The 25457-nt window shown below is 39.7% G+C and overlaps 1 protein-coding gene across 1 annotated transcript in view; it reads left to right on the plus strand.

The window, feature by feature from the left end:
- LOC146582395 (neuronal acetylcholine receptor subunit alpha-7-like) overlaps nucleotides 1–18021 on the plus strand; it is a 37589-nt gene extending 19568 nt beyond the window's left edge. The window contains exons 4-9 of the mRNA XM_085296238.1: nucleotides 206–315; nucleotides 8498–8745; nucleotides 9513–9707; nucleotides 10291–10377; nucleotides 15803–15912; nucleotides 16014–18021. Of these exons, the coding sequence (XP_085152364.1) occupies nucleotides 206–315; nucleotides 8498–8745; nucleotides 9513–9707; nucleotides 10291–10377; nucleotides 15803–15912; nucleotides 16014–16607 (1344 nt within the window). The 3' untranslated portion in view covers nucleotides 16608–18021. The remainder of the gene's footprint in view (nucleotides 1–205; nucleotides 316–8497; nucleotides 8746–9512; nucleotides 9708–10290; nucleotides 10378–15802; nucleotides 15913–16013) is intronic.
- Nucleotides 18022–25457: the final 7436 nt, after the last annotated feature.

Genomic DNA, 25457 nt, shown 5'->3' on the forward strand with positions numbered 1-25457 from the left:
TACTGTCCCATGCTTTTTCTATTTTAAGATACAGACTTTTAATGTAGCTTGTCTGCTCCATTTACATTTTTGCTATTCAATTTCTTACATTGTGACAGGTTACAGGTTTAGCAGTGCATGAGGGTAAATTATGCCATTTTATAAAAATGCCACATAATCTATAACTGAATGAATGAGTCTATAAATATGTATGTTTCTGTCTCAGTACTGGACAGACATCTACCTGACCTGGAATCCAGAAAACTATCCCGGTGTCCAAAACCTGCGATTTCCTTCAGACCAGGTCTGGACGCCTGACATCCTTCTTTACAACAGGTCAGTTCTGACTTTGTCCACTCATTGCAGCCTTACTTTAGAAGGTTATGACCTTGATCTTTCTTAAAAAAATGTTTTTCTACTTTTCTTGTGGAGCAGTTTAACACTGTCTGTCCTTTGCTACAAATAAACTCACCTCTCAGAGCCATCTTTCCTTGCACTATGTATTTTTGACAGGAGCGAATTAAACGTGTATATAATTCTTTAGATATGCCGCCATTTTTTAAATTAAATTCCACCTTTAATCTCCACAAAACCGTGCAGATTAGTTTGAGCCAAAGTGATAAATATTCAATCAAAATGCAGCACAAACACATTAATACAAAACAGGAGGAGACGGGTTATTTTAAAAACTCTGTGGCAGTCAAGTCACTGACGATGAACGAAAGCTGATAAAAAGCAGCTGATGTCATTAAAACTGATTTTCACTATATTAAAAAAATATTAAAATGTTAAAAAATAATAGTTTTTAATGAATTTAGGAGCCGCACAAGAGCTAAGGTCAAAATCATTGTTTTCATAAACGATGTTCAACAAGCTCATTGCATTTTTGATTCAGGTCAAGCTGATGATGGTGGCTTATCCACTTCATGCTTCTGTGTAAGGCTTTCTCAGTCCAATTAGAGATGTAGGCCAGTTGTTTTCCTCCAAAACAACTAATTGCAATGCTTGAGTGAGAGATGGATGTTCAGTTTGAGACTAAAAGGAAAGGAGAAGATGAAGGGATGGATAAATTTAGTACCTCCAGCACACACATCACATGGAACATTAGGACAAAACAAAGGTCTAGGAGTATTAACCCAAATTTTAAAAGCTTAGCTTTTAGACCTGCCAGGATTACCCAACCTAATCTCTTGACTCTCACCCCTCTCTTTCCCCATGTCTGCCTTTTACCCTCCCCTACCCCTTCACTGCCGGCCCGTCTCACCATCCCTCTTTTCATTTCATTTCATTTGTGTCTCCCTCCACGTCTCTTTCATAACTCACTGTCTTACTATAATTCATTCCATTCAATCAACTCTTTCTCTCCATATTTTATCGTTCCCATCTTTCATCGAGTGCTCTTTATAAATCACTCCATCTGCTCTGTCAAAGTGTCAGCATGTTTCCTCGCCCTCCTCTCTCTGCCCGCTTGTCTTGTTTCTGAACTGGCTACACACTCCCCTAAAACTTAGGTGCTACAAATGTTATTTACCAAACACTTTGTTTTGGTGTTTTGTCTCCATATTTTTTTGTTTGACTTTTTTTGTCAAATCTAATCAAATCATAGTGAAACGTATCAGTCTGTGCAAAACAAAGGTTCTGTCCTCTTTGTTTCATGTTAAGGGTTTTCTATAAATTTGCATACTTTGTCAAAGTAAATTCTCCCTGTTGTATTTTACAAAATATATTCATAGTAACATATGTCCATTACAGCACTACTGCTAATATATTATGGCCTGAATATTTTTTTTACAGTTTTTTCAGAGCAATGGCTGAAAAAACCCCCAAAACAGACTCTAATGAGAAATCAAAATATCTGTTGAACTCGCTAAAAATGAACAGCAACATGAAGCTAAACATGAAGATCCAGTCCACAGTTGAGCATGAGGGTTTATGCACCTCATGAGGAAATATCTAAATTTACAGTTTTCAGAAATATTAATAATATAGCTACTATTACAGTTATTATTGGTAGGGTTGCTATAGTTACACTGCATGACACTGAGTACATCTGTACAAAAATTTCCCACGACCTCTTCTCTTAGGGGTGCCACTTGGGCTGATGTATGCAGTCTTGGTAAATATAATAATTACATACTAAATAGTACTTATTCCATAACACTTTAACTCATAACCTAAAGTAACACTGTGAGGGACCAAGCAGCCAAGGCATAGAGGACACGGGAAAAATGTCTTCAAAATGGGTTCTCTTTATTTTAACCCTCAAAAAAAGTTCAAAAAGACAAAATTCAAAAATATAATTAGTGGGCTCATAAAAGAGGTCAACTAAATATAACTCTACAAAAAGTAATTTCCAGAAACTTATATAAACAAAGTGGACACAACTTAACTCACAAACTGACCTATAATCACAAAGTTTGACCAAACCATTTACACACAACAGGGGGGAAACAAAAACAAACACCAACACTAACTAAGCACAGAATAACTTTAAGTAAAGCTAAAACACCCCTGTTTCTGATAGCACGTGCTTGGTCCTGCTGAGCAGGCATTTTGTTCTCAGCCATACCTTTTGCCCAGACAGCAGACAGCCAACGCTCCAAACCAGGTAACTCAAAGAAAGAGAAACATAATTAATATAACAGAAAATATTTTTAGAAAAACCATACAATGCTATTATGCGTGTGCCTCATAATATCAGTGTTAGGTTTAAGTAAAATGATTAAAGAATCATATTAGTGAATAAGCAACTGCAAACCAAACTAATAAAGTGAATGAATGGACTAGTTTTACCTATGTGTGGCTGATGCCATCACAAACATATTCAACATATATATACATAACATATATACATGTAAGGCAGCACGGTGGCACGGTGGTTAGCACTGTTGCCGCACAGCAAGAAGGTCCTGAGTTCAATTCCACCATCAGGCCGGGGTCTTTCTGTGTGGAGTTTGCATGTTCTCCCCGTGTTTGCGTGGGTTCTCTCCGGGTACTCCGGCTTCCTCCCACCGTCCAAAGACATGCAGCTTGTGGGGTTAGGTTAATTGAATAATCCAAATTGCCACTAGGTGTGAATGTGAGTGCGAATGGTTGTCTGTCCCTGTGTGTTAGCCCTGCGACAGACTGGCGACCTGTCCAGGGTGTGCCCCGCCTCTCGCCCTATGACAGCTGGGATAGGCTCCAGCGCCCCCCGCGACCCTGAAAAGGATAAGTGGAAGCGAATGGATGGATATATACATGTATACAATGAATCTGCAAATATATATATAACAAAAAAACTGCTATGAGGCATATTAAATAACAGTTTGTCATTTTTACCCAGAGATCTCGTCATCCGGTTTGGGCTAATTTATCTGTGATTTATAACTTTATATAACTCTAAGAACAAAATGTATTGCACTTAATCACTCTCATTTTTATGTCAACACTGTGAAAGATGCACTTTGTGTTTTCTTTAAATGAATAATTCCATGTTACCACTGTTGGATGCTTGGTGTAGGTGTCCTCCCTACAAGTTGTAAGCTGAAGAATGAAAATAGGAAGTACTTACTAGACAAAAGCTTACCATAAATGTTTTTATTCATTTCAATTGTATTAATATTACCATAATGATGTTTAGAGGTGCTGAGATCCGATTCTGTCTAAATATGGAATGGACTGAATGGAAAGACAAAAAATGAGATAAGCCAGCTCATTTCTTTCCCAGTGTGAAATCTCATATTTCTCCGATATTGCTTTTGTTATTGTCAGCCTGTTTTGTTCACACTGCTTCACAATTATATTTTACGCATGGGTAATCTATACAGTGAACCATGGATTTATCATCCAGAAGATATCTGTGCATTCCTGCCTGGGGAAAATAGTTTTTTATCCTCCATCTTTGCAATAGTTTCAGTCTTTAATTAGCACATTTCATCTTCCAGTTCAATAATTACAGTGGGTCTAATGACTTGCTTTTCGTCAACTGGCCTCATGAAAACACAAACCAAACTTTAATTAACAGATGAGACCGTTAAGATATTTCTCTTCTACTGAGACTTCTACTTTACTTCTACTATGGCTTCTCTGAAAAAAACCAAAACTTTTCTGTTAATTCACAAAATACTAAGTTTTAAAAAGACACTTTATTTTCTGTTTCATGCTTTGTCTTTTACTTGTTTCGTTTTAGTACGCCAGGTTTTGGATGAAGCCTTTATAAATGCTGAAACACTGAGAATGATTCAGACCTTTGATGGTGCAGATAAAATAATAGTCGTTATAGTTATACCATTGTGACATTTTTCAAAGCCACCCAGTGGCAGGGCTGTTCTGGTTGCTGAGCATATGTTTGACATCTCTGATATAAAGTAAATAGAACTATAACGGGCCGAATATTTGAGCTGTTAACTTTTCTCTCATTAGAGGAAACAGAAAGCTGCAACGATGAACATAACAGACGTCAAATTCAGGTAGGACAAAGACTGAATTGCAGTTATGGCAGAAAACGTAAACATACAGCACACAACATTGTGACAGGCCATATGAATTAATAGAGAAGTAATCAAATAAATGGATGTGAACTTTTTTTTCCTGGACGGATAGCTGAGTTGAATGAATAGACAGATGGCTGGATTTAATGATGTTTCTCTGATCCATTAAAATTAATGAAGTTTTGAATGAAAGAAAAGAGTCAATGTCTTTACTGCCCAGGAGCATGTTTTCAAAATTCACGATGGTTTATAATAAGGTTTATAAGAAACCTAAAAAAAACCAATTCTGTCATCTATTATTTTTTCACAAATCGCTGAAGTGGTGACAGGATAAGTAACAATAAGGTGCGGCGTTATTAGTATATGTATTCATGCCTATGAGGCTGTGCAAGTTCCTAAAATGCTTATGATGACAACATGTTTAAACTTACATTACAGACAACATATTATATGCAAAACCAAAGAAATTATCAGATACCACTGTGTAACATTACAAGTCTTCTTCCGTCCTGTTTGCTTCTGTATTTTATGATTTGAAGCTGAATTAAGTTTATAAGTAATCCATTTAATGTCACTTTGCACTCTGCTTCTATTCTGTCCATTTGCTAACCACGAAGCCTCGAGGCTGTCAAACAGAAAGCCTCAAGTCATGATGCCCTGAGGCTGCTTAATAGAGGGCTGTATCTCTGGAATATGACATAATGGACATGGACAGATTGGGTGTACTTCATGCAGTCATTCTGAGTCTGAGGCACTGACCTTGTGTAATTCTCAACTATGCTTGACTAAAAGCTTCAGAAAAGCTTTGGGGAAGGTGTTAGCTGTTTCCTCTGGAGAAATACACATTCTGTATCTCTATTTTATTCTTATCTTTCTCAGATTTCTTTTTTAAAAAAGCTTCAGACTAATCATTTAAGATACATAAGATTATATTTGACATAATTTTATATAAACATGTTTACCGTTTGTACATTTCTTGTGCTGCATTTAGAATTTGTTCACTCTGTATGGCCTTTTTTCTGCCTCACATCCAAAAGACTTCCTTCTTTTTATTATTGAGAGTCAGGTGTTGAGTTAGTGAGAATAAAGCCGGGTGAGTCATGTCCCATGGTGCAGAGACCTGTCACTGCCACCATTGTCACTGTCGGTCAGTCTCCGTTTCCCCCTTGCTGCACTCTGACATATCCACAGCGCCCTTTTGCCAGCCTGTATGTGTGTATGTGAGCGTGACAGCTTCTCCTTCTCCCAGGGATATCACGTGTCCAACTGTATGCTGTTTTAATAATTCTAATCTTTACATGGCAAAATGTTGGTTACTCCATTATTAAGGGTTTCAGAAACTTCAAATATGCTCACAAATGTTTAACTGTAAGGTCTGGTAGATCTTTGATGTTACTTGTGCATCGTGGAAGAGCCATGTAATGATGCTTTAAATTAATAATTCCATGTGACCACTGATGAAAGCACTGTGGAGGTATAAGATAAAGAAATGCAACAAAAACTATAATCAAGCTGAAGGGGTAGGCAAGTGTCTTAAGTAAAAATTGAAAAATTGCAATTAGACAAGTGTGTACCTTCTGGCATCTACTCACACACACACACTTCAGGACATCGTCTACTGTGATGTGTGTAAGCGCTGATCGCAAGAAAGCTTGCACATCCAGATAAAGTAAGGCCAAAGCTTGAATAATTCATTGCGTGTCTCCACCTTGGCCAACCCCACACATCCCTTCCTGAGTACCTGCAGGATCCACAGCTAATAGCGACGCACACAGCAGAGACATAAAATATAACACTTGACCCTCCAGAGAAAAGGTCAATCACTCAATCTGAGAAGAAGCAGGTACAAAGAAAAAGGAGCCATCTACAAACTTTGGTTAAAATGCAGGCCACGTTTTTTTGTCAAGTCTCAATACTGCTGTGGGGTATTTCAGACACGCTGATGTTATCACTCTCATTGGGGATTGAAGTGTGTGTGTGTGTGTGTGTGTGTGTGCCTATTGCTTTATTTTTTGTTTGCATTTTACTGCATTGTGTGTGCCTGTATACTGTGCATTTATGTACAGATCTATATGTGGCTTTTTAAGCTGTTTGGAGTGTGAACTAAAACAATATAGCTCACAACAATTAATACACAATGTGTCTAATAGTTTGCACATGTGTATTTTCATGTAATAAATACACTTATTAATCAAAATGTGTTATTATTTAAAAACTACAGTACAATAAAGCATTTGCTCCTTTGCCAGTCATATTGTCCACAGCATCAGTGGTCTGTTCCTTTTTTCTGCAGTGTTTTTTGCAGGGCTTATTTTTTGGGCTATTGCTGTATACTTTTTACCAGCACTGTCTGCTCCTTCAGGTTCAGTCCTCTGATCAAAACTTCTGTTTTGTATTCACACTCTTGCAGACCTTTCTTTCAGGAAGCTGAAATTTGAAGCAATATGAGAAACTCTCACTCTCTCACTCTTTTTGTTGCAGACTTTTGTGTGTTTTTGTATTGTCTTGTTAATTTTGTTGTTTTGGTAGCTCATAAAAGAAGATTTCTTCCCCTTTATTTGATAGAGCAGCAAGAGTGAACAGGGAAAGACATGGAGCAAACTCAAACACTGTCTGCTGCATGGTCACCTGCTCAACCTTAATTGATATATTTTACTGAATTTTTTGTATTCACTGGTCTAAGCTGACTCATTTTTTCACTTCTATCCAAATGCCGTATTGAAGAAGGATCTAAATTGCTTTCTTCCAGCCAGCTGCTACACTCAGAATTTAGTTTGCTTTATGACTTTTGCCATATACTGTTAATTCTCTAAAAGTTCAGGTTTTGCCTCTGGCACTTTATTAAGGACTTCCCATTCTAACCAACACCAGAGGAGCTTTTCTTTAATATTTAATTAGAGTTCAAGTGGAGTACCAGAGCTGTAGTACAATCAAGGTTATGCACATGCATTTTCTTTACTGTAAGCATCTATCTCTAAGTGCTAGCACTCTTCGACTTGCAGATGTAACGTCAAATTATTTATTTGTTTTTGGTACATTACAGCGAATATTGTCAGTGAAACAGATCCAATAATTTTTATGTGTTTCATATTTTGCTCAAACTGGCGTTTAATCATTGCAACAGTTAGTGAGTTACAAAAAACACAAAAAGGATCACCTACTCTGTTTTGGTTTTGCAATTACATATTTAGCGTTTAACAGTTTTCATCAAGGTGTATAGTTGCAGGCAGGTTGAGGGCTCAGTAGATATATCACTCAACAACTCCCTGCTGCCACTGCAGTCACTGCAGACTATACATGAAATACGTCATCTCCCCATTTTGAAGCTTCAGTGTTAGCATCTTGGCTGCTATCATGCTATAATGGGGCATGATAATTGCATTAAAATGCTCCGACCAAACGTAGGTGGTAGCTCTTGGCTACATCACCCCCTATCTGTGCATGCACCTGTCCCTTAAAGCAGCCTTGCCTCAACTTAAAGCGTTGATAAATTGTAACGGGTTAGTTTTACATAAGCTATGTACCCTTGTAAAATTATTAGCTATAAAGATCAGTTGCTAAGCATGATCGTTTCTGTGCTAAAGATTGTTATTTTATTATCTAGTCCATACAGATTGACTCATGACCTAGTCTCAAAAAGTCACTAAAAGAAATGCAGTTTTTGGCACTTGGCTTCAGTTTTCAGACTGAAAATGCTGGCACAAAATGCAAACAATATTAACTGTATCAGGTGTCAGCCTCATGGTAGACTGGTGCCCTCTCTCAGGTGTAAACCCTTCTTTTGAACAGAGACAGGCATTGTGCAATTTGCTATTTCTGAGAGCACAGCAAAGCTTCAGGGCGACTGTGAAGAGTAGGAACTGCTACAAGAATAAAAACACACAAATAAAGGCACATTGGCACCACGTTTGCTGCAAATAAACAGATGTGACAGAAATACCTTCTTGTTACTTTTTCCATCAGCGCTTGCATTCCCCAACAAGATAATTTTATCATGTGGCAATGAATGAATGCTTTAAAAGTACTGTCCTCTGCTTTCTTCCCAGTGCGGATGAAAGGTTTGATGCCACGTTTCACACCAACGTGCTGGTGAATGCGTCGGGTAACTGCCAGTATATTCCCCCTGGCATCTTGAAGAGCACCTGTTACATCGACGTGCGTTGGTTTCCCTTCGATGTGCAGAAGTGCGATTTGAAGTTTGGCTCATGGACACACAACGGCTGGCTTCTGGACCTCCAGATGCTCGATGTGGACACATCCACTTATATACCAAATGGAGAGTGGGATCTTGTGGGTAAGAGGGCTTCTTTAATCAGAACATTGCAGAACTTTGCAATAAGAAAGGCTGCTTAATTCAATCTGTCACCAGAGAGTGAGGTGTTACATCAGGTTTTCTTAAATCAATATTTCGAATCTCTTTTATGTAAATAAAAAGCTAAAATACTCAGACATAAGCAGATGTTATACATTATATACATGCACACTGCCTGTTAATAGACTGACATGAGGCCAAAAAAATGAGCTATAATGAATAGACTGGAAATGGAAGAAGTTTTGGAAGACCTCTCGAGGTTTTCAAGCTGGGACAGAGTAGAAGGAAATCCCAGTTCCAGGGCTCTGGGGTTTAGGTTAGTTTGAAATGGGTGTGAGACAGAACCAGATGGCATGCAAGAGAAACAGTTTGACACTTTGACATGAGTGTAGCCAAGCCATATGTGAGTGGAGCTAATCACTTCCCTAGAGCTGAACCTTAAGGTGAGAAAATTCTAAAATTCAGGAAAACCATGGCCTACCTACTTTCTACTTTTTTATTTTGCCAAACATTTAAATACAGAGTGAAAATAATGAGGTTGAAATACAATTTTATTTGAGAAGGGACTGTATAAAATATTAACATAAATGCTGGCATTCAATGCATTGTACCAGAGTTAGCTTAAGCTAATTTGCAATCCCATTGGCAGGTCGCATGGTCACATGGTGTTTGGGTTTACATGGTAACAAACATTTAAATGAAGTTTGCTCTTTAGTCCACAGAAACAGATCTGCATTTGTGTCCTTCAGGTGTGCCGGCCAAGCGTAATGAGTTGTACTATGAGTGCTGTAAGGAGCCCTACCCTGATGTGACGTTTACAGTCACCATGCGCCGCAGGACTTTGTATTATGGACTAAATCTGCTCATCCCCTGTGTGCTGATCTCTGGCTTGGCCCTGCTGGTCTTCCTTTTACCTGCAGACTCAGGAGAAAAGATTTCTCTGGGTGAGAGGGGCATGCTGAACACACGTTAGCTTACTGCAGATATGTATTGGTGCATATGTGAATAAGTAACAAAAAAGAAGAATTGATATAGAATATTGGTCGAGTAAAATAAAACAAACAACAAAGGGGGTGTATTGTTTAGACATTCTTTAAGTTTTTAAATAAAGGAGAGTGTTCAAACTAATAAGAATGCAAACACCCTGCACAGTACATCAAAACTTCAAGGTGCCCTCACATGCATTACAAGCATATTTGTCCACAATGAATGTTGTAATGAATTCATGCATTTAAAGACACTTAAAAAAAAATCACTGAATGCATTCTGTCCGTGCAGAGCATTGATGAATAGCTACCTGTCTGTGAGCAATCAGCAGCTACAAAGTAGGGGAGTTTTGAAGCTGTAACCTACCTTGAACATGTCAGAGAGGGCACCATCTGACAAATGGTTGTAGTCACGAGAACATAACTGATTACATACATAAGTAATTACAAGAATAATTTCATACACCAGTGACCCTGATTGCATCATTATGTATATGCTCATGTTCTCTCTCACTGTGTCTCTCTTGGTTTCTGTCTCAAGGCATCACTGTGCTGCTTTCGCTAACTGTCTTCATGCTTCTGGTAGCTGAGATCATGCCTGCAACGTCAGACTCTGTCCCCCTCATTGGTGGGTTATATTTCTGTGTCTGTGTGAGTACATGTAACATGTTTAAGCGTGCGTGAATGTTGAATCAGGGGGAGCAAATGAGATTGGTATGCCTTAGAAGATAAAGCATACCAATGATTTTGTTTAGCTTTACCTGATACTTATGTCACGGCGGGGTGCGCCGGTGTGTTTTTGAAACAGGACCCAAAAGCAGATGTGGACGAGGTGTTGCAGGTTTAAACAGAAAGCGATCCTTTATTTGGATGATTGCAGGAGTAAACCAGGAAACCAAAGTAAACTGACAAGACACTAAGAAACAAAATACTAAACGGTACTGAGACCAAAACCTAAACTATGACTGTGGTGGAAAATAACAAGCAAAGACCATGACTAATAATACATAACAGACAAAAAATCGTAACTAAGACTGAGGTCAAATAAACAGAACCAGGCTAGAACTAGGGCAGAATAAACAGACGACCCGACAATGGCATGAAGAAAACAAAAGGCTTAAATACAGACATGAGGTGAATCAGGGGAAGTGGAAACATATGGGGAAACAGCTGACAGCCATAAACCTAATGACAGGACCAGGAGAGAAAAGCTAAATACAATTAACAGAGAACACATGACATTGTCAGAATAAAACAGGAAATACTAAAACTAAACATGACAACACAACTCAACAGACCCAACACGTGATGAATAAATACCAAACCCCAAAACATAGAAAACCCAGGAACAATAACCAATAACTGCCTAAACTAAAGGCAAAATAGGAAATAACACAAAAACTAATAACATATCAAAAAATACAAAGAAAACTCAGAGTGCTGGGTCGGAGACCCAGCCTGTGACAACTTACTGATTATACCTCTTTGTCAAAACTTTATTATGGCTTCTGAAAAATGAGTGACAGCAGCAATAACAGGATAACTTATATTCACCTGCCACTTTATTAGTTACAACTTGTTGGTACTACTTCCGATTCATCTCAAAGGCGCTCTATTGGATTGAGATCTGGTGGCTGTGGAGTACATTGTCATGTTAAAGAAACCAGTTTCAGATTATTTCAGCTTTGTGTGCTGGAAGCAGGCAGAAGATGAGAACATTTTGTTCATAAAAGGAATGGACTCTATGTTCACTTGGTACTAAAGAGCCCACAGTGTGCCACCACCATTACCACCACCTAGAACAGGGTGGATCCATACTTTCATGGCAGTTATGCAAAATTCTTGCCCTGCTGTCCAAACTAAACACCCAGCACGCCCCTGCGGGCGGTTTATCCTTCAAGCTCGGGTCCTCTACCAGAGGCCTGGGAGCTTGAGGGTCCTGCGCAGTATCTTAGCTGTTCCCAGGACTGCGCTCTTCTGGACAGAGATCTCCGATGTTATTCCCGGGATCTGCTGGAGCCACTCGCCTAGCTTGGGAGTCACCGCACCTAGTGCTCCGATTACCACGGGGACCACCGTTACCTTCACCCTCCACATCCTCTCGAGCTCTTCTCTGAGCCCTTGGTATTTCTCCAGCTTCTCGTGTTCCTTCTTCCTGATATTGCTGTCATTCGGAACCGCTACATCGATCACTACGGCCGTCTTCTTCTGTTTGTCTACCACCACTATGTCCGGTTGGTTAGCCACCACCATTTTGTCCGTCTGTATCTGGAAGTCCCACAGGATCTTAGCTCGGTCATTCTCCACCACCCTTGGGGGCATCTCCCATTTTGACCTCGGGACTTCTAGGTTATACTCGGCACAGATGTTCCTGTACACTATGCCGGCCACTTGGTTATGGCGTTCCATGTATGCCTTGCCTGCTAGCATCTTGCACCCTGCTGTTATGTGCTGGATTGTCTCTGGGGCATCTTTACACAGCCTGCACCTGGGGTCTTGCCTGGTGTGATAGACCCCAGCCTCTATGGATCTTGTGCTCAGAGCTTGTTCTTGTGCTGCCATGATTAGTGCCTCTGTGCTGTCTTTCAGTCCAGCTTTGTCCAGCCACTGGTAGGATTTCTGGATATCAGCCACCTCCTCTATCTGCCGGTGGTACATACCGTGCAGGGGCCTGTCCTTCCATGATGGTTCCTCGTCTCCCTCCTCTTTCTTGGGTTTCTGCTGCCTGAGGTATTCACTGAGCACTCGGTCAGTTGGGGCCATCTTCCCAATGTATTCTTGGATGTTCCTTGTCTCATCCTGGACTGTGGTGCTGACACTCACCAATCCCCGGCCCCCTTCCTTCCGCTTAGCGTACAGCCTCAGGGTGCTGGACTTGGGGTGAAACCCTCCATGCATGGTCAGGAGCTTTCTTGTCTTTATGTCAGTGGCTTCTATCTCCTCCTTTGGCCAGCCTATTACCCCAGCAGGGTACCTGATCACGGGCAGGGCGTATGTGTTGATGGCCCGGATCTTGTTCTTACCATTCAGCTGACTCCTCAGGACTTGCCTGACCCTCTGCAGGTACTTGGTGGTTGCAGCCTTTCTAGCGGCCTCTTCATGGTTCCCATTTGCCTGCGGGATCCCCAGGTACTTGTAACTGTCCTCTATGTCTGCAATGTTGCCTTCTGGTAGTTCAATCCCCTCAGTTCTGACTACCTTCCCTCTCTTTGTTACCATCCGACTACACTTCTCCAGTCCGAACGACATTCCAATGTCATTGCTGTATAGCCTGGTAGTGTGGATCAGTGAATCGATGTCTCGTTCACTCTTGGCATACAGCTTGATGTCATCCATGTACAGGAGGTGGCTGACAACTGCTCCGTTCCGTAGTCGGTATCCGTAGCCAGTCTTGTTAATGATCTCACTGAGGGGGTTCAGGCCTATGCAGAACAGCAGTGGGGACAGAGCATCTCCTTGGTAGATCCCGCACTTGATGGTGACTTGTGCTATGGGCTTGGAGTTGGCCTCTAGTGTTGTACGCCACATCCCCATTGAGTTCCTGATGAAGGCTCTTAGGGTCCCATTGATCTTGTACAATTCTAGGCATTCCAGTATCCAGCTGTGGGGCATTGAGTCATAGGCCTTCTTGTAATCAATCCAGGCAGTGCACAGGTTGGTCAGTCTGGTCTTGCAGTCTCGGCTGATTGTTCTGTCTACCAGTAGCTGGTGTTTTGCACCTCTGGTATTCTTGCCAATTCCTTTCTGTGTCCCGCTCATGTATTGACCCATGTGCCTGTTCATCTTAGCCGATATGATGCCTGACAGGAGCTTCCATGTAGTACTGAGGCAGGTTATTGGTCGGTAGTTGGAGGGGACCGGTCCCTTCTTGGGGTCCTTGGGGATCAGGACCGTCCGGCCTTCAGTTAGCCATTCCGGGTGTCTCTCGTTAACTAGCAGCTGGTTCATTTGTGCTGCCAGACGCTCATGGAGTGCAGTCAGCTTCTTCAGCCAGTAGGCGTGAACCATGTCGGGCCCTGGTGCTGTCCAACTCTTCATACTGGAGACCCTTTCTTGGATATCTGCCACTGTGATGGTTACTGGACCCTGTTCAGGGAGGTCGCTGTGGTCTGCCCTCAGATCCACTAGCCACTGAGCATTGCCGTTATGGGTTGCATCCTTCTCCCATATGCTCTTCCAGTATTGCTCCGTCTCCAGCCTTGGTGGTGCTGTTCTCTTATTGTTCCCTTGCCACTGAGAGTACACCTTTGCTGGTTCTGTGGAGAACAGCTGGTTTATTCTCCTGCCTTCTATCTCTCTGGTGTACCTCCTCAAGCGGCTGGCCAAGGCTGTGAGTCTTTGCTTGGCAGTTTCCAAGGCCTCAGGTATGGACAGCTTGCTGTATTTCTTAGGCACCTTATTTGTCGCACCTTTCTGCAACTCTGTTAGTTGGCTAACCTCCCTCCGTGCTACTTTGATCTTGCCCTCTAGCCTCCTTCTCCATGGAGGGTACTGCCCCTTGTGGCTGTTCAACTTGTAGCCAAGCATCTCACTGATCACTGCTGCCGTATTGTAGATCAGCTTGTTAGTGTCGGTAATATATATATATATATATATATATATATATATATATATATATATATATATATATATATATATAATAAAAAAAAATATATGTACCTCGTCAATCTGGAATCGTCATGGAAGGACAGGCCCCTGCACGGTATGTACCACCGGCAGATAGAGGAGGTGGCTGATATCCAGAAATCCTACCAGTGGCTGGACAAAGCTGGACTGAAAGACAGCACAGAGGCACTAATCATGGCAGCACAAGAACAAGCTCTGAGCACAAGATCCATAGAGGCTGGGGTCTATCACACCAGGCAAGACCCCAGGTGCAGGCTGTGTAAAGATGCCCCAGAGACAATCCAGCACATAACAGCAGGGTGCAAGATGCTAGCAGGCAAGGCATACATGGAACGCCATAACCAAGTGGCCGGCATAGTGTACAGGAACATCTGTGCCGAGTATAACCTGGAAGTCCCGAGGTCAAAATGGGAGATGCCCCCAAGGGTGGTGGAGAATGACCGAGCTAAGATCCTGTGGGACTTCCAGATACAGACGGACAAAATGGTGGTGGCTTAGATAAATAAATAAATAAATAAATATAAAAAAAAAAAAAAAAAAAAAAAATATATATATATATATATATATATCTGAGTTACTGTAGCTGTCAGGGCATGAGTCTTTTATTACTCGCCAGCCGTTAATCACAACATAGGTGTGCTAATTTCTTGTTTGGCTTAGTTCATTTTAATTGTGTTTTGATTAATTCGCAATTTAGTTTGTTCTGTCTCAAAAAACAATGTGGTTTGGGTCCACTTACCGTATTTCTGGAATTATTGTACATCTTGTGTTTTTCTATTGATTCTACCTCCGTATAGATATACACTTTCTAATAGCAGCCTAATTTCGTGCTCCACTTCTACTATAACCTTCTTTTCTGTCCTTTTCTTTTTTTTTTTTTTCTTTTCTTTTCTTTTCTTTTCTTTTCTTTTCTTTTCTTTTCTTTTCTTTTCTTTTCTTTAAGGCCCTAACCTCTTCTCTTTTATCTTTAAAAAAAAAAAAATCCTAACAAATAATAATGAAACTCCACCTACACACTTATCCTACCCCCTCCTCTACTGCTTCCTGATAAGAGTCTCTCTCTCTCGCCTCTGTTTTTGGGTTTATTTACCTTTGTTCTCTGTTTTGTTGCACTGTTTTGCACTGCTTTTATTCACCCAGCTTCAGTTCAAATGTGCATCTCTTCCCTTTAGCAAAATAGTGTGTTGTAGATTGAGGAGAATTGCTTTCCTTTCATGATAGAGTGTGAAATCAGCCTAGTTTATTCAGTCTTGTCTGTTTCTAAATGCTAGTAATTATGAGCATCTAATAATAAAATGAGGAGTAAGTGGGAAAAAAACATGCCACAAGTAATAAAATGATTGATCTCATACATAACTGTGGGGAAAAAACAATTAAGCCTTGTTGATTTTCTTTTGTGTGTGTGTGTGTTTGTGTGTACTAAACAGCTCAGTACTTTGCCAGCACCATGATGATTGTGGGAATGTCTGTGGTGGTTACAGTTATAGTCTTACAATTTCACCACCATGACCCTCACGGCGGGAAGATGCCTAAGTGGGTGAGTGACTGAAGCTTATATTAAAAGATAATCATCATGTTTGTGTTTGAATGAATATGTTAACGGTGCCTATGTGTTGATTTTCCCCTTTCTTCTTTCAGATCCGTGTGGTTCTGTTAAATTGGTGTGCCTGGTTTCTCCGTATGAAACAACCTGGCGATGAGCGCAAGCGGCCGGGTTACAAATATCGTCACACCTCCCACCACCACTCCAGCACCAGCTCCATAGAGATGGGAACAGTACCAAGCCTTACTGTGCCGATGTCACAGACGTCCTGCCCACCCTCAGGCACCTCCAATGGTTCCATGAGTCTCTACTTTGGCAGTTACCATCCTATAGAAAGCCCACACTGTCCACCTTCTAGTGACTCTGGGGTAACGCTTGGGGGACGTGCCCACAGCTCCCCCAGTGATGAGGCAGAGCCACATGTCAGCAGTGGTGTTGTAGGCCTGGGGATGGGAGTGGGCCTCCCCCCACCAGAGATCCAGCGTATTTTGGAGGAGGTGTCGTACATAGCTCAGAGGTTCCGGGACCAGGATGAGGCTGAGGCGATCTGCAGTGAGTGGAAGTTTGCAGCCGCAGTAGTGGACCGGCTGTGTCTAGTGGCGTTTTCTCTCTTCTCAATCATTTGTACCTTCACAATCCTGTTGTCTGCACCCAACTTCATAGAGGCTGTTTCTAAAGACTTCACATAACTGGTTACAACAGGAGAGAAGGAATGAAGAAGGTGTAACAGGGAGAGAGAGAGTGTAAGAGTGAGGACAGTGGAGAGGGCATAAATGTACGTGGTCCCAAACCAACCAAATCTACTGAATAGGAGGCGAGCTTCAAAATGTGGTGCAAATAAATGCAAAAGCACCTGCATCATGCTACATCATAAAGGTCAGGAAAAATTCTTTTTATTCTTTCTGTCTTGATATAAGAAATAGATTGATAGATTTTCTTTAAAAGGAAAAAAATATAACCAAATAAACAAACAAAAATACTCAGAACACAGAAAAGCAGTGAGAAAGCAGAGGACAGCATTGCATACGTTTTTTTTTTTACATTAAGTAAGTGGAAGACAACTGTCTTTACCCTGAAACTAGTGTAAACATCATTTCTGTCCATTAAAATCACCTCTCCAATGATACAAACTCCACCACAGTCCTCTTTGTTAAATATTATTCTCCTGTCCACTTGCACCACCTCAGTCTGAGTTCATACACCCGTTGTTTACCTTTTAAGCTAATAAGGAAGTCACACATTACTTCTGATAATGTAAATCCTTGTAAAAATGTTTAGTGTAGTTACTGAAATGAGATGTTTCACTGTGAATCTTAATGTTTTCTTGTCCGCGTAGATCAACAGAGCACTGAACAAAACTTTATTGCTTTATTGTTCTTTATTCATCAGTTTAGGAACTTCTCACTTTGTCTTGCCTCTTCATTTCGAACTATAGAATCTGTAACATAATAAGAGCTGTTTGGGACAGTGAAAAATAATGTTTATGAAATATCCAGTGTATTGTATTGACAGCACTGTGTTGACTGGTATTTATGGTTGTTGACCAGTAAAAACAAGATGAACTGGTGTCTTTTCTTTTTCGAGTACTGTAAAATATCACATGTTGACCTGTACAGTAAATCATATAACCAAGTGCTCTGATGTGACATGCGCTTAATATTCATTTAACTGTTGAAAACAGGTCACGTAGTTGCACCAGTTTAAAAAACAAGCAATCACTTGAAAGCTGTTAAAGAGTTTGCACTTGTTGGAAATCATACGTGGTTTCTAAGGATGAAGAACAAAGTGACTTTTGAATCCTTGACACTGCTGACACTTGCTAGAGGCTCAATCGCAAACAGAAAATGTCATAACCTCATTTGCCACCATATCACCAAAGAATATAGTGTTGATTCAGGCTAGGATCCCAGTATGAGTTTTCCTGAAGGAGCTGAGGAACTGAAAGTGACTGAAAGCTGTAAATGTTTACTTCCACCTCCACCTCCCACCCATGGAACAGTTGCCACCATTCTCTGGTAGTTACAGTCTTTATCTCTTTCATTCTGCCTAAATGTGAGTGTTTTGCTCTCTGTGTTAATAAAAGACTATTTATTCTCCGTATAACAGGCTCTGCATAAATCTGTGGGGATATAATGTGGAAGGAGGCAAACGTGTGGCTTTGTTGCTATGTGAGACAGTCACTATAGAGTCTACACATAAAACACAATCACATCTAATCCTTATTGGTCTATTGTTGTGAATATTGCATTTATTGAATACTTTTAATCACAGAATGATCCCAAACAACAAATAATAGTTGAGAATTGCTGTAAAACACATCAAACAGTCCAAGGATCTTACTGGAGTAGACAAATACAGTGTAACATTTTATTCAAGATCTGTATATTCTTCGCTCTTTTCAGTAAAGCTTTGGTTTTCTTAGATAGTGGCATAAAATTGTCTTTGGTCCCAGATAAGGAAGGGGAATGAAAAATTGAATGCGGGAGGAAATTAAATATAAATCTGAGCTAAAACCATGACCAAGAATTTGGGGCATGTTTTCCTTCTGTGATTTAGGAAACATGCTCTGATTTCTTTCTTCCTCTTTTCCTTTTTTTCTTTTGTGAGACCAACAAAGACATTCTCTAAAGTCCCAACTGTTTGATGTTTTTTGTGGATAAACTCCAACTGATAGGACTGAGCCAAGACTTCAAGAAGAATGACTCGTGCATTTAAGTCTTGAAGCGATTTTACTGTTGTATGTACGCAGACAGGAGTAGTGTTAAAACCAGTTTACAAGTGCACATTTCCTTCTACAACCACAATTTTCCTGAACTCAAGCACAAACTCATTTTGTTAACAGTAAAACTACAAGTATTATCATTTGAAATGATTCGATTCACATGGCAACATTAATTAAAAATAAAACCTTTGTTCAGGTAAATCTTTTGAAGCTTAGAAATTAGGGTGGGCTTTATTTTGCAGGGGTGGACGTGACAAAATAAACCTTTTGGTTGAAGGGTTAGACTGAAAAAAAAGTATCATACTGTACAGTTATGTGCCTCTGACTATGAAGAAAATCTATACTGATGTAGTTGGTACGTATAGATGATGCCACAGACTGACATGTATACTTTCTATTTATTTTTTTTATAAAAATTAAGAACTCTATAGATTCCTCCTTCTGTTGTATTATATAACTGTGATCAATCTCACCCTCATGCTTGTCTTTTATTATTAATAAATTCAGGGTTATAGATTTGATCAAAATCACACCAAACAGTCAAAGTAACAAAAGTTAATCTCAACTTACAGTTGGGGGAAATAATAGTAGGAAACCCTGCAGAATTTGTTAGTTTGCTGTTATCTTTCTCTCCTTTAAAATTATACACAGTTCATTTCTTTGTAAGTAGACAAACTTACAAATTCAGCAGGGGATATAATAACTATTTGCCCCACTGTAGGTCAGAAGGTGGCTCAGTAGTAATCTATGGCCCCCATTTACCTGTATGCACTCTCGATAATACCTGGACATGTTCCTGTTGAGATGGTGGATGGTGTCCTGGGGATCTCCTCCTAGATCCAGATCTGAATTAGCTCCTGGACATTCCTTGGCACTATTTTGTGACTGAAATGAACCAATACACAACACTCCAGAGGTTCTCAGATGAAGGCAACGATTGGCATGAGGGCCAGTGCCTTTGTTATCCAATAACTGCCGACACAATCTGGCACATGAGGCCTCACATGGGCTCAGAGAACCAACTTAAGTTCTGCCTGTGCAGTCTGAATAGGCTGCAGATATGGTTTCATGCTACCCACAGTGACAAGGACACTGACAAAAAGCAAAACTAGAGGAAAATCAGTCAGGAGAAATAACAGACTAGAGCACTAGTCTGTGGTTACCACTTGCAAAACCATTCCTTTTTGGGGAGATCAGTTGTTTTTGTCTTGACACTGCGCCTGTTGTGACTTTAATTTACATGAAAGCGTGAAATAGATTCACACTGGTTTATGCTTCCTGACTGGACAGCGGGATGTCTCTGAAATGTAACTGTTTTGGGGTTGTGCAGTGATGATTAAACATTTCCTCAATTTTTGCAGTGTATTTCATTGTGTGCTTTTCACTGAGACAATAAGAAATGGTTTCTAATAATATATTTTGGCTTGTAACTAATGTCACCAAGCTAAAGCTCATAGGTATGGTAAAATTATAATATAACCACATTTCTCACCAGGCACATAAAGTTATTTTTCATAAGACTGTTTTGAGCGGGGTTACCCGTCGAGTGAATTCTCTGGAAATTAAATACTGTATGATTAAAACTGTGAAAACCAAGACATAAAAAAATTATTTTGGACTAAATATATTTTAATAACAACAATAACAAAATGCTAAGTAAAAATATGAGGGGGTACTGCAAGAATTACTGCAGATGCCTTCTCTCATGGAAAAACTTCCTTCTTTCTGACCATAAGAAGGTCTATTATTCACGTCCATTATTCAATGTTTATTCTCGTGCATACATTATTTTGTGTGTGTGTGTGTGTGTGTGTGTGTGTGTGTGTCCGTGTAGAACATGTTGAGGGACTAAAGTACTGTACTGAGATATGCCTGCTGCACTGCGTTAGCATTCAAATTACTTATTAAAAGGGCATGGGAATAGAAATGAGCGAAACAGTCCATGACAGCAGGAGATGAAAGCACTGCACCTCAACGGCATCACTATGAACAAGCTGTTAAAGAAACACGTTAACTTGAAAACTTAAAATCTATTCGTTGATGTAAAACATGAAACTGCATGATCAGACATTGTTTAACAGCTATTACAGTGGAGGTTTTGAATAATTTTGTCAACATACTATAAGCAGGAGATGCAACTGTATCCTAATACAAATGCACCATTAAACACCGGTGCCAGTTTAAATTTGTAAGTAGAACAAAGAGGGTACATTAACCTCCTTGTTCCAATTGTCTGTGAATTTCACGACTCACAAGTGCCACTTCATCGATCTATTCACACGAAAGCCCACATACTTTTATTCTGCAGTTGTGGAAGTTAGATAATTAGAATTTATATTTTGGTAGAGAACATACGCAAAAGTGTAATTTTGGACATAAACTGAGTTTGATTTTAAAAAAAACCACACAGAGACACTTTTAGAGAGAAGACACTTAGACTCAGTCAGTGGGAATATTACATAAATGAGAATAAAGAGGGAATCCTACAAATGGAAGGTTTGTGATAAGAGAGCTTCTATATCCCATGTATTCATATATTTTGTGAGTGTGTGTTATGCATAAAAGCTCTTAAGATATTCTGGCTGGGAGACAAGTAGCCTCTCTATATAAAGCATACTGTGTTAAAGGTTAATCCCCCTCACTCTGTTTCTGCAAGACAGGCCCTCCTTTGTTTAGCTTTGCTTGCCTTAGCTACACACTTGAGGTTTTGTGTATATTTGTATGTTTGTGTGCACTCACGGTCTACACACTGATGATGGTATAGTGGAGCAAAAACAAAAAATATAAAAAATAAAAATAATTAAAAAAAATACTCAGGGGAAAGTTATATTTGAATCCAGGACTTTAGGTTAGTAACAGGTATGTTATTAAACAGTAATAAACCATAACTAGCCAGCCCTTTATCCATATTAGTGATACAAGGCTGAAACACATATCAACTTAAAATGATTAATTTACATTCATTAAAGGACCCCAATATAAGAAGAATTCATATTTATTTGGTAAATTAAGTAAATTTTGTTGTGACATGTTACCACATAAGTGCTGCCAAAAATCTTTTTTTTTTAACTTCCCAACTGGTTTCACTGCAATCTTTTCATTTACTAACTGGCACTGAAACAAGACCAGAAAACACCAACTTCATGTAATTAAATTGGTTAAAATTCTACCTCGAAGTGTCGACATCTGACATATTATCATCTCTAACATTTTGTCATTATTTGTCATCAAACAATGCAGAAAGACACTGGTGCCATATTGGTACAAACAAACAACCATAACTCAGGGCAAGAAGAGTCTAGGACACCTAATGGGCAGGCAAAACCCAAAATAACAAGGACCTAAACATGCAGCAAACAAATTCAATACTATAGACAAAAGCAATGCAAGTGTAAAAAACTATTAGGGCATTCAGGTCATGGAGGAACATTTTAATCTCTAAATCAGTTTTAGGCTTGGACCTATTCATGAATTTACAGGAAACATAGTCAGGTTAAGTCAGTTCATTTATATAACACATTTAAATACAACAGATCCACAGAAAGCATGGGAGATGCTGTATAATCCATTTATAATGAATTAGAAGTCACTCACCTCCCTTTAATTAGAAGTCTGGTTGCTCTGGTACTCATCTGATACATCATCATGGATCAGAGCACAGCAGTGGTGAGAAGGTAATGGTAGGTTTGTGATACACACTTATACATTATATTGTAATCTCTTTATTGTTGCTATTAATTATTATCAACATTAATAATTCAAGATTTTTACATCATAGATTTACAGTAAAACATACATGACCAGACCTAAGCAGACCCATATGGAAAAGAAACAGTAAAAACTTATATGATTTACTCATGAAAGTGGCCACTTTCTCATTTCTTTCATATATTGTTTTAGTAAGTGTCCAAAACATACAAGTTTCATTATATAATTTTTCAAAGGATCTTATATATGTTTTCACTCTTGTATGCTTTTCATACAAGTTTCACACAAGACAGATACAAACTTCATAAGATTTATATATATCTTTTCCATATGGGAGAGCTCAGTGTATACAGCAGAAATACAGCAGCAGCATGCTCTGGAGCAATCCAAGGACTGTGAAAGTAGATGTTCAGCAAAATTCAGAGATTTCCCCCTGTGGGTGGAAAAAGTCTTTCTGTTTTCTGGCATATAATTTGTATTTCAAACCTGTGCAAATATGTTTTACATTTTTAACCCTTCCTCAAAAGCATTCTCATGCTTTACATCTTCAGATCATGTTGTATGTTTTTCACCATTAAAAAAAAATTGGAGGTCTTGGAAAAGCAATCAGACGGTTCCATTAGAACAGATGTGTGCACCCCATTTCATGCGCACCACCTGGTATGTATAGCAAACTCTCAATGATGGAGAGAGAGTCAGCCTGTTAAGGTTTAAGTGCCTGAAATACTTGCCAGACCTTCACCTTCAAGACTCTTCTGGGATCACAACATGTAAAAAAATGTTGTTGTTGCTGCTGATGTGTTGCTGTTTTATATCGAGCCAGCAACAGAAGCTTTGAAGTCTGGATCTGTTAACATGGGGTTAAAGTGGTAGCAAGACTGAATGTCAGGGCGCCTTCACGTACACACACATGCAAAATTTCTGAAAATACACTCGCACATAAACACATGCTTATGTGTTGCCGGTGCACCGGCATGGTGCACCGACAACATAAACTCGATCACATATGCTGCGCACGGTGGGGGATTCAGTGAGGCCAGATTGCATGTCAGACTGCTGAGCTCGGCGTGCAAATGATGCATACATCACAGGGAATCAAGAAGAATTGAACCAAAGCAGATTTTTTTATTTCAGTTTTTCCTGCGAATATAAATTAAAATCTATGAACCTAAAAATGCAACAACAGTATATGACGGACTGAAAATGAATAATTTAGGGATCCAAACCATAAACAGGTTCAGGAAGCTATAGGGAAAAGTCAGGAAAGGGCAGAAAAGTAATAAAATCCATAAAAAAGTTATGGAATGAAGCTCAACCTTATTACCATCCAATATGGGAATGACCTCTGCCTGCTGAACTGCTGGGCCAGCATTATTATTTTAAAGAAAAATGAAGCTCTCACTTTGTGTTTGTGTGTGGTAGGTGGATTATGAGTGGGTGGAACTGTGTGTGTTTATGCTTGGTGAGTGGGATTTGAAAGCCAAATGTTATTGCTTTCCGAACACACACTAGCTTCAATGCACAAATACTGAACATCACCAGAGGCCATTACCACCCCTCTTGCTCCCTCTTCACATTTTCTCATTCCGGTCCCAATTAATCCAACCCTGCTGGATGCTGCTGCCGCCATACCCGAATATTGTTTCTCTTTTCCCTAAATGTTGCCAGGCCACCTGCCTGGTCCTCTGATCCAAGGAATCCCAAACACACAATCTCCCTGTCCAGCCAGCACATTTGTTAGATTGGTTAGAGCAATTTCCCTCCATTTTCTTCTGCTTATCTGAGTCAAAGATTTGGAATGGAGTGGTGATATGGGCAGCCAGATGTCATAGAGTGAGAAGCAGGGTACACTCTGGACATGTCACCAATCTGTCACAGGGCCAACACAACTGTCCATGCTCACAATATACACCTATGACCAATTTATTATCACTAATTAACTTCTATCTATCAATCTAGCTGAGCAAAAATTTCAAATATAGTAGTCTGCCCAGATCATGTCAGGTTTCAAGGACAGCAAGAGTGAAGACTGACTTGTATTGTTATTTACAATATTCAATGCTGGACTCAACCCTAATCTGAAACGTCAACACTGTGATAACGGAGCCTTAGATCATTAAGATGGAATTGACATCCATGCAGTGTTTAAGCCATTATTTTTACAGCACTCGCCTTCATGCCTTGACTTACAGAAATGGCTCTTTCATGCAGACATACACTGTTAAATTACCTGCTGTGAAACAAGCAAGGATACACAAAAGCAGTGAAAGCTTTATTTGAGGTTAGGTAAAGCATCACTGATAATCCTCAGGCATGAAGTAATCTGAGTATGTGGATTACCGGTTTGAAAACACTTCCTCTAGTACTAAAGTAGGAAGCCATGACGACCAAGTGGCAACTATGTGTTTTTTTCCCATTTTAGTCAGTTGCTCACCGTTCACTCTCAGAGGTGTTACATGTCTCATTAAACTCTTGCTCTTTCATTTTAGGTGCATGAAATCAATTCCAGACAGCTTCCTGTGAATCCATTTATATCACAACCCTTGATACCTTACTGGATTTCACTCATTAGATTTGATAAGGGAAGGAAAACCTGTGCAGGGAAGTGTATAGTTCCTAAAGGGCCAATATCCATGAACATCATACCACCAGTGGGTGGCCATGCTGCCTGATTACCTATTTTCCTAGTCAAATCAGAACTGATCATCACGTTTTTTATTATTATACATGTCACAATTGTTTAGATGACCGCTTTGCTTAGCCTGTGGTTAATCTGTTAGTGCAAGTAGGGGGAATGTTAACACTTCATATTTGTTCAGATTTTACCCCATTCAGTCGGCTAAATATTTATGTTTAATCTCCATTTATGTCACAAACCAGCTCAAGATACAGAAAAGGAAAAAAAGACCATACAGACAACTGAGAAATGAATTTAAGACAAAGGTAAGGTGAGGCCATAAAATCATAAAAAAACAAAAACAAAGCACAGAAAGAACATCAAGCAGAGTCATTAAAAACCATCACAAATTAACCGATATCTTACTAATCTGCAGCACACCATGCTTCCATTTAGGCAAGGTTCACATGGGCTTGTTAAAAAAAGCATTTT

The sequence above is a fragment of the Mchenga conophoros genome, linkage group LG2, assembly GCF_057382185.1.
Source record: "Mchenga conophoros isolate Kocher_MC1m ecotype Shallow Benthic linkage group LG2, M_conophoros_male_GT1.1, whole genome shotgun sequence".
Lineage (NCBI taxonomy): Eukaryota > Metazoa > Chordata > Actinopteri > Cichliformes > Cichlidae > Mchenga > Mchenga conophoros.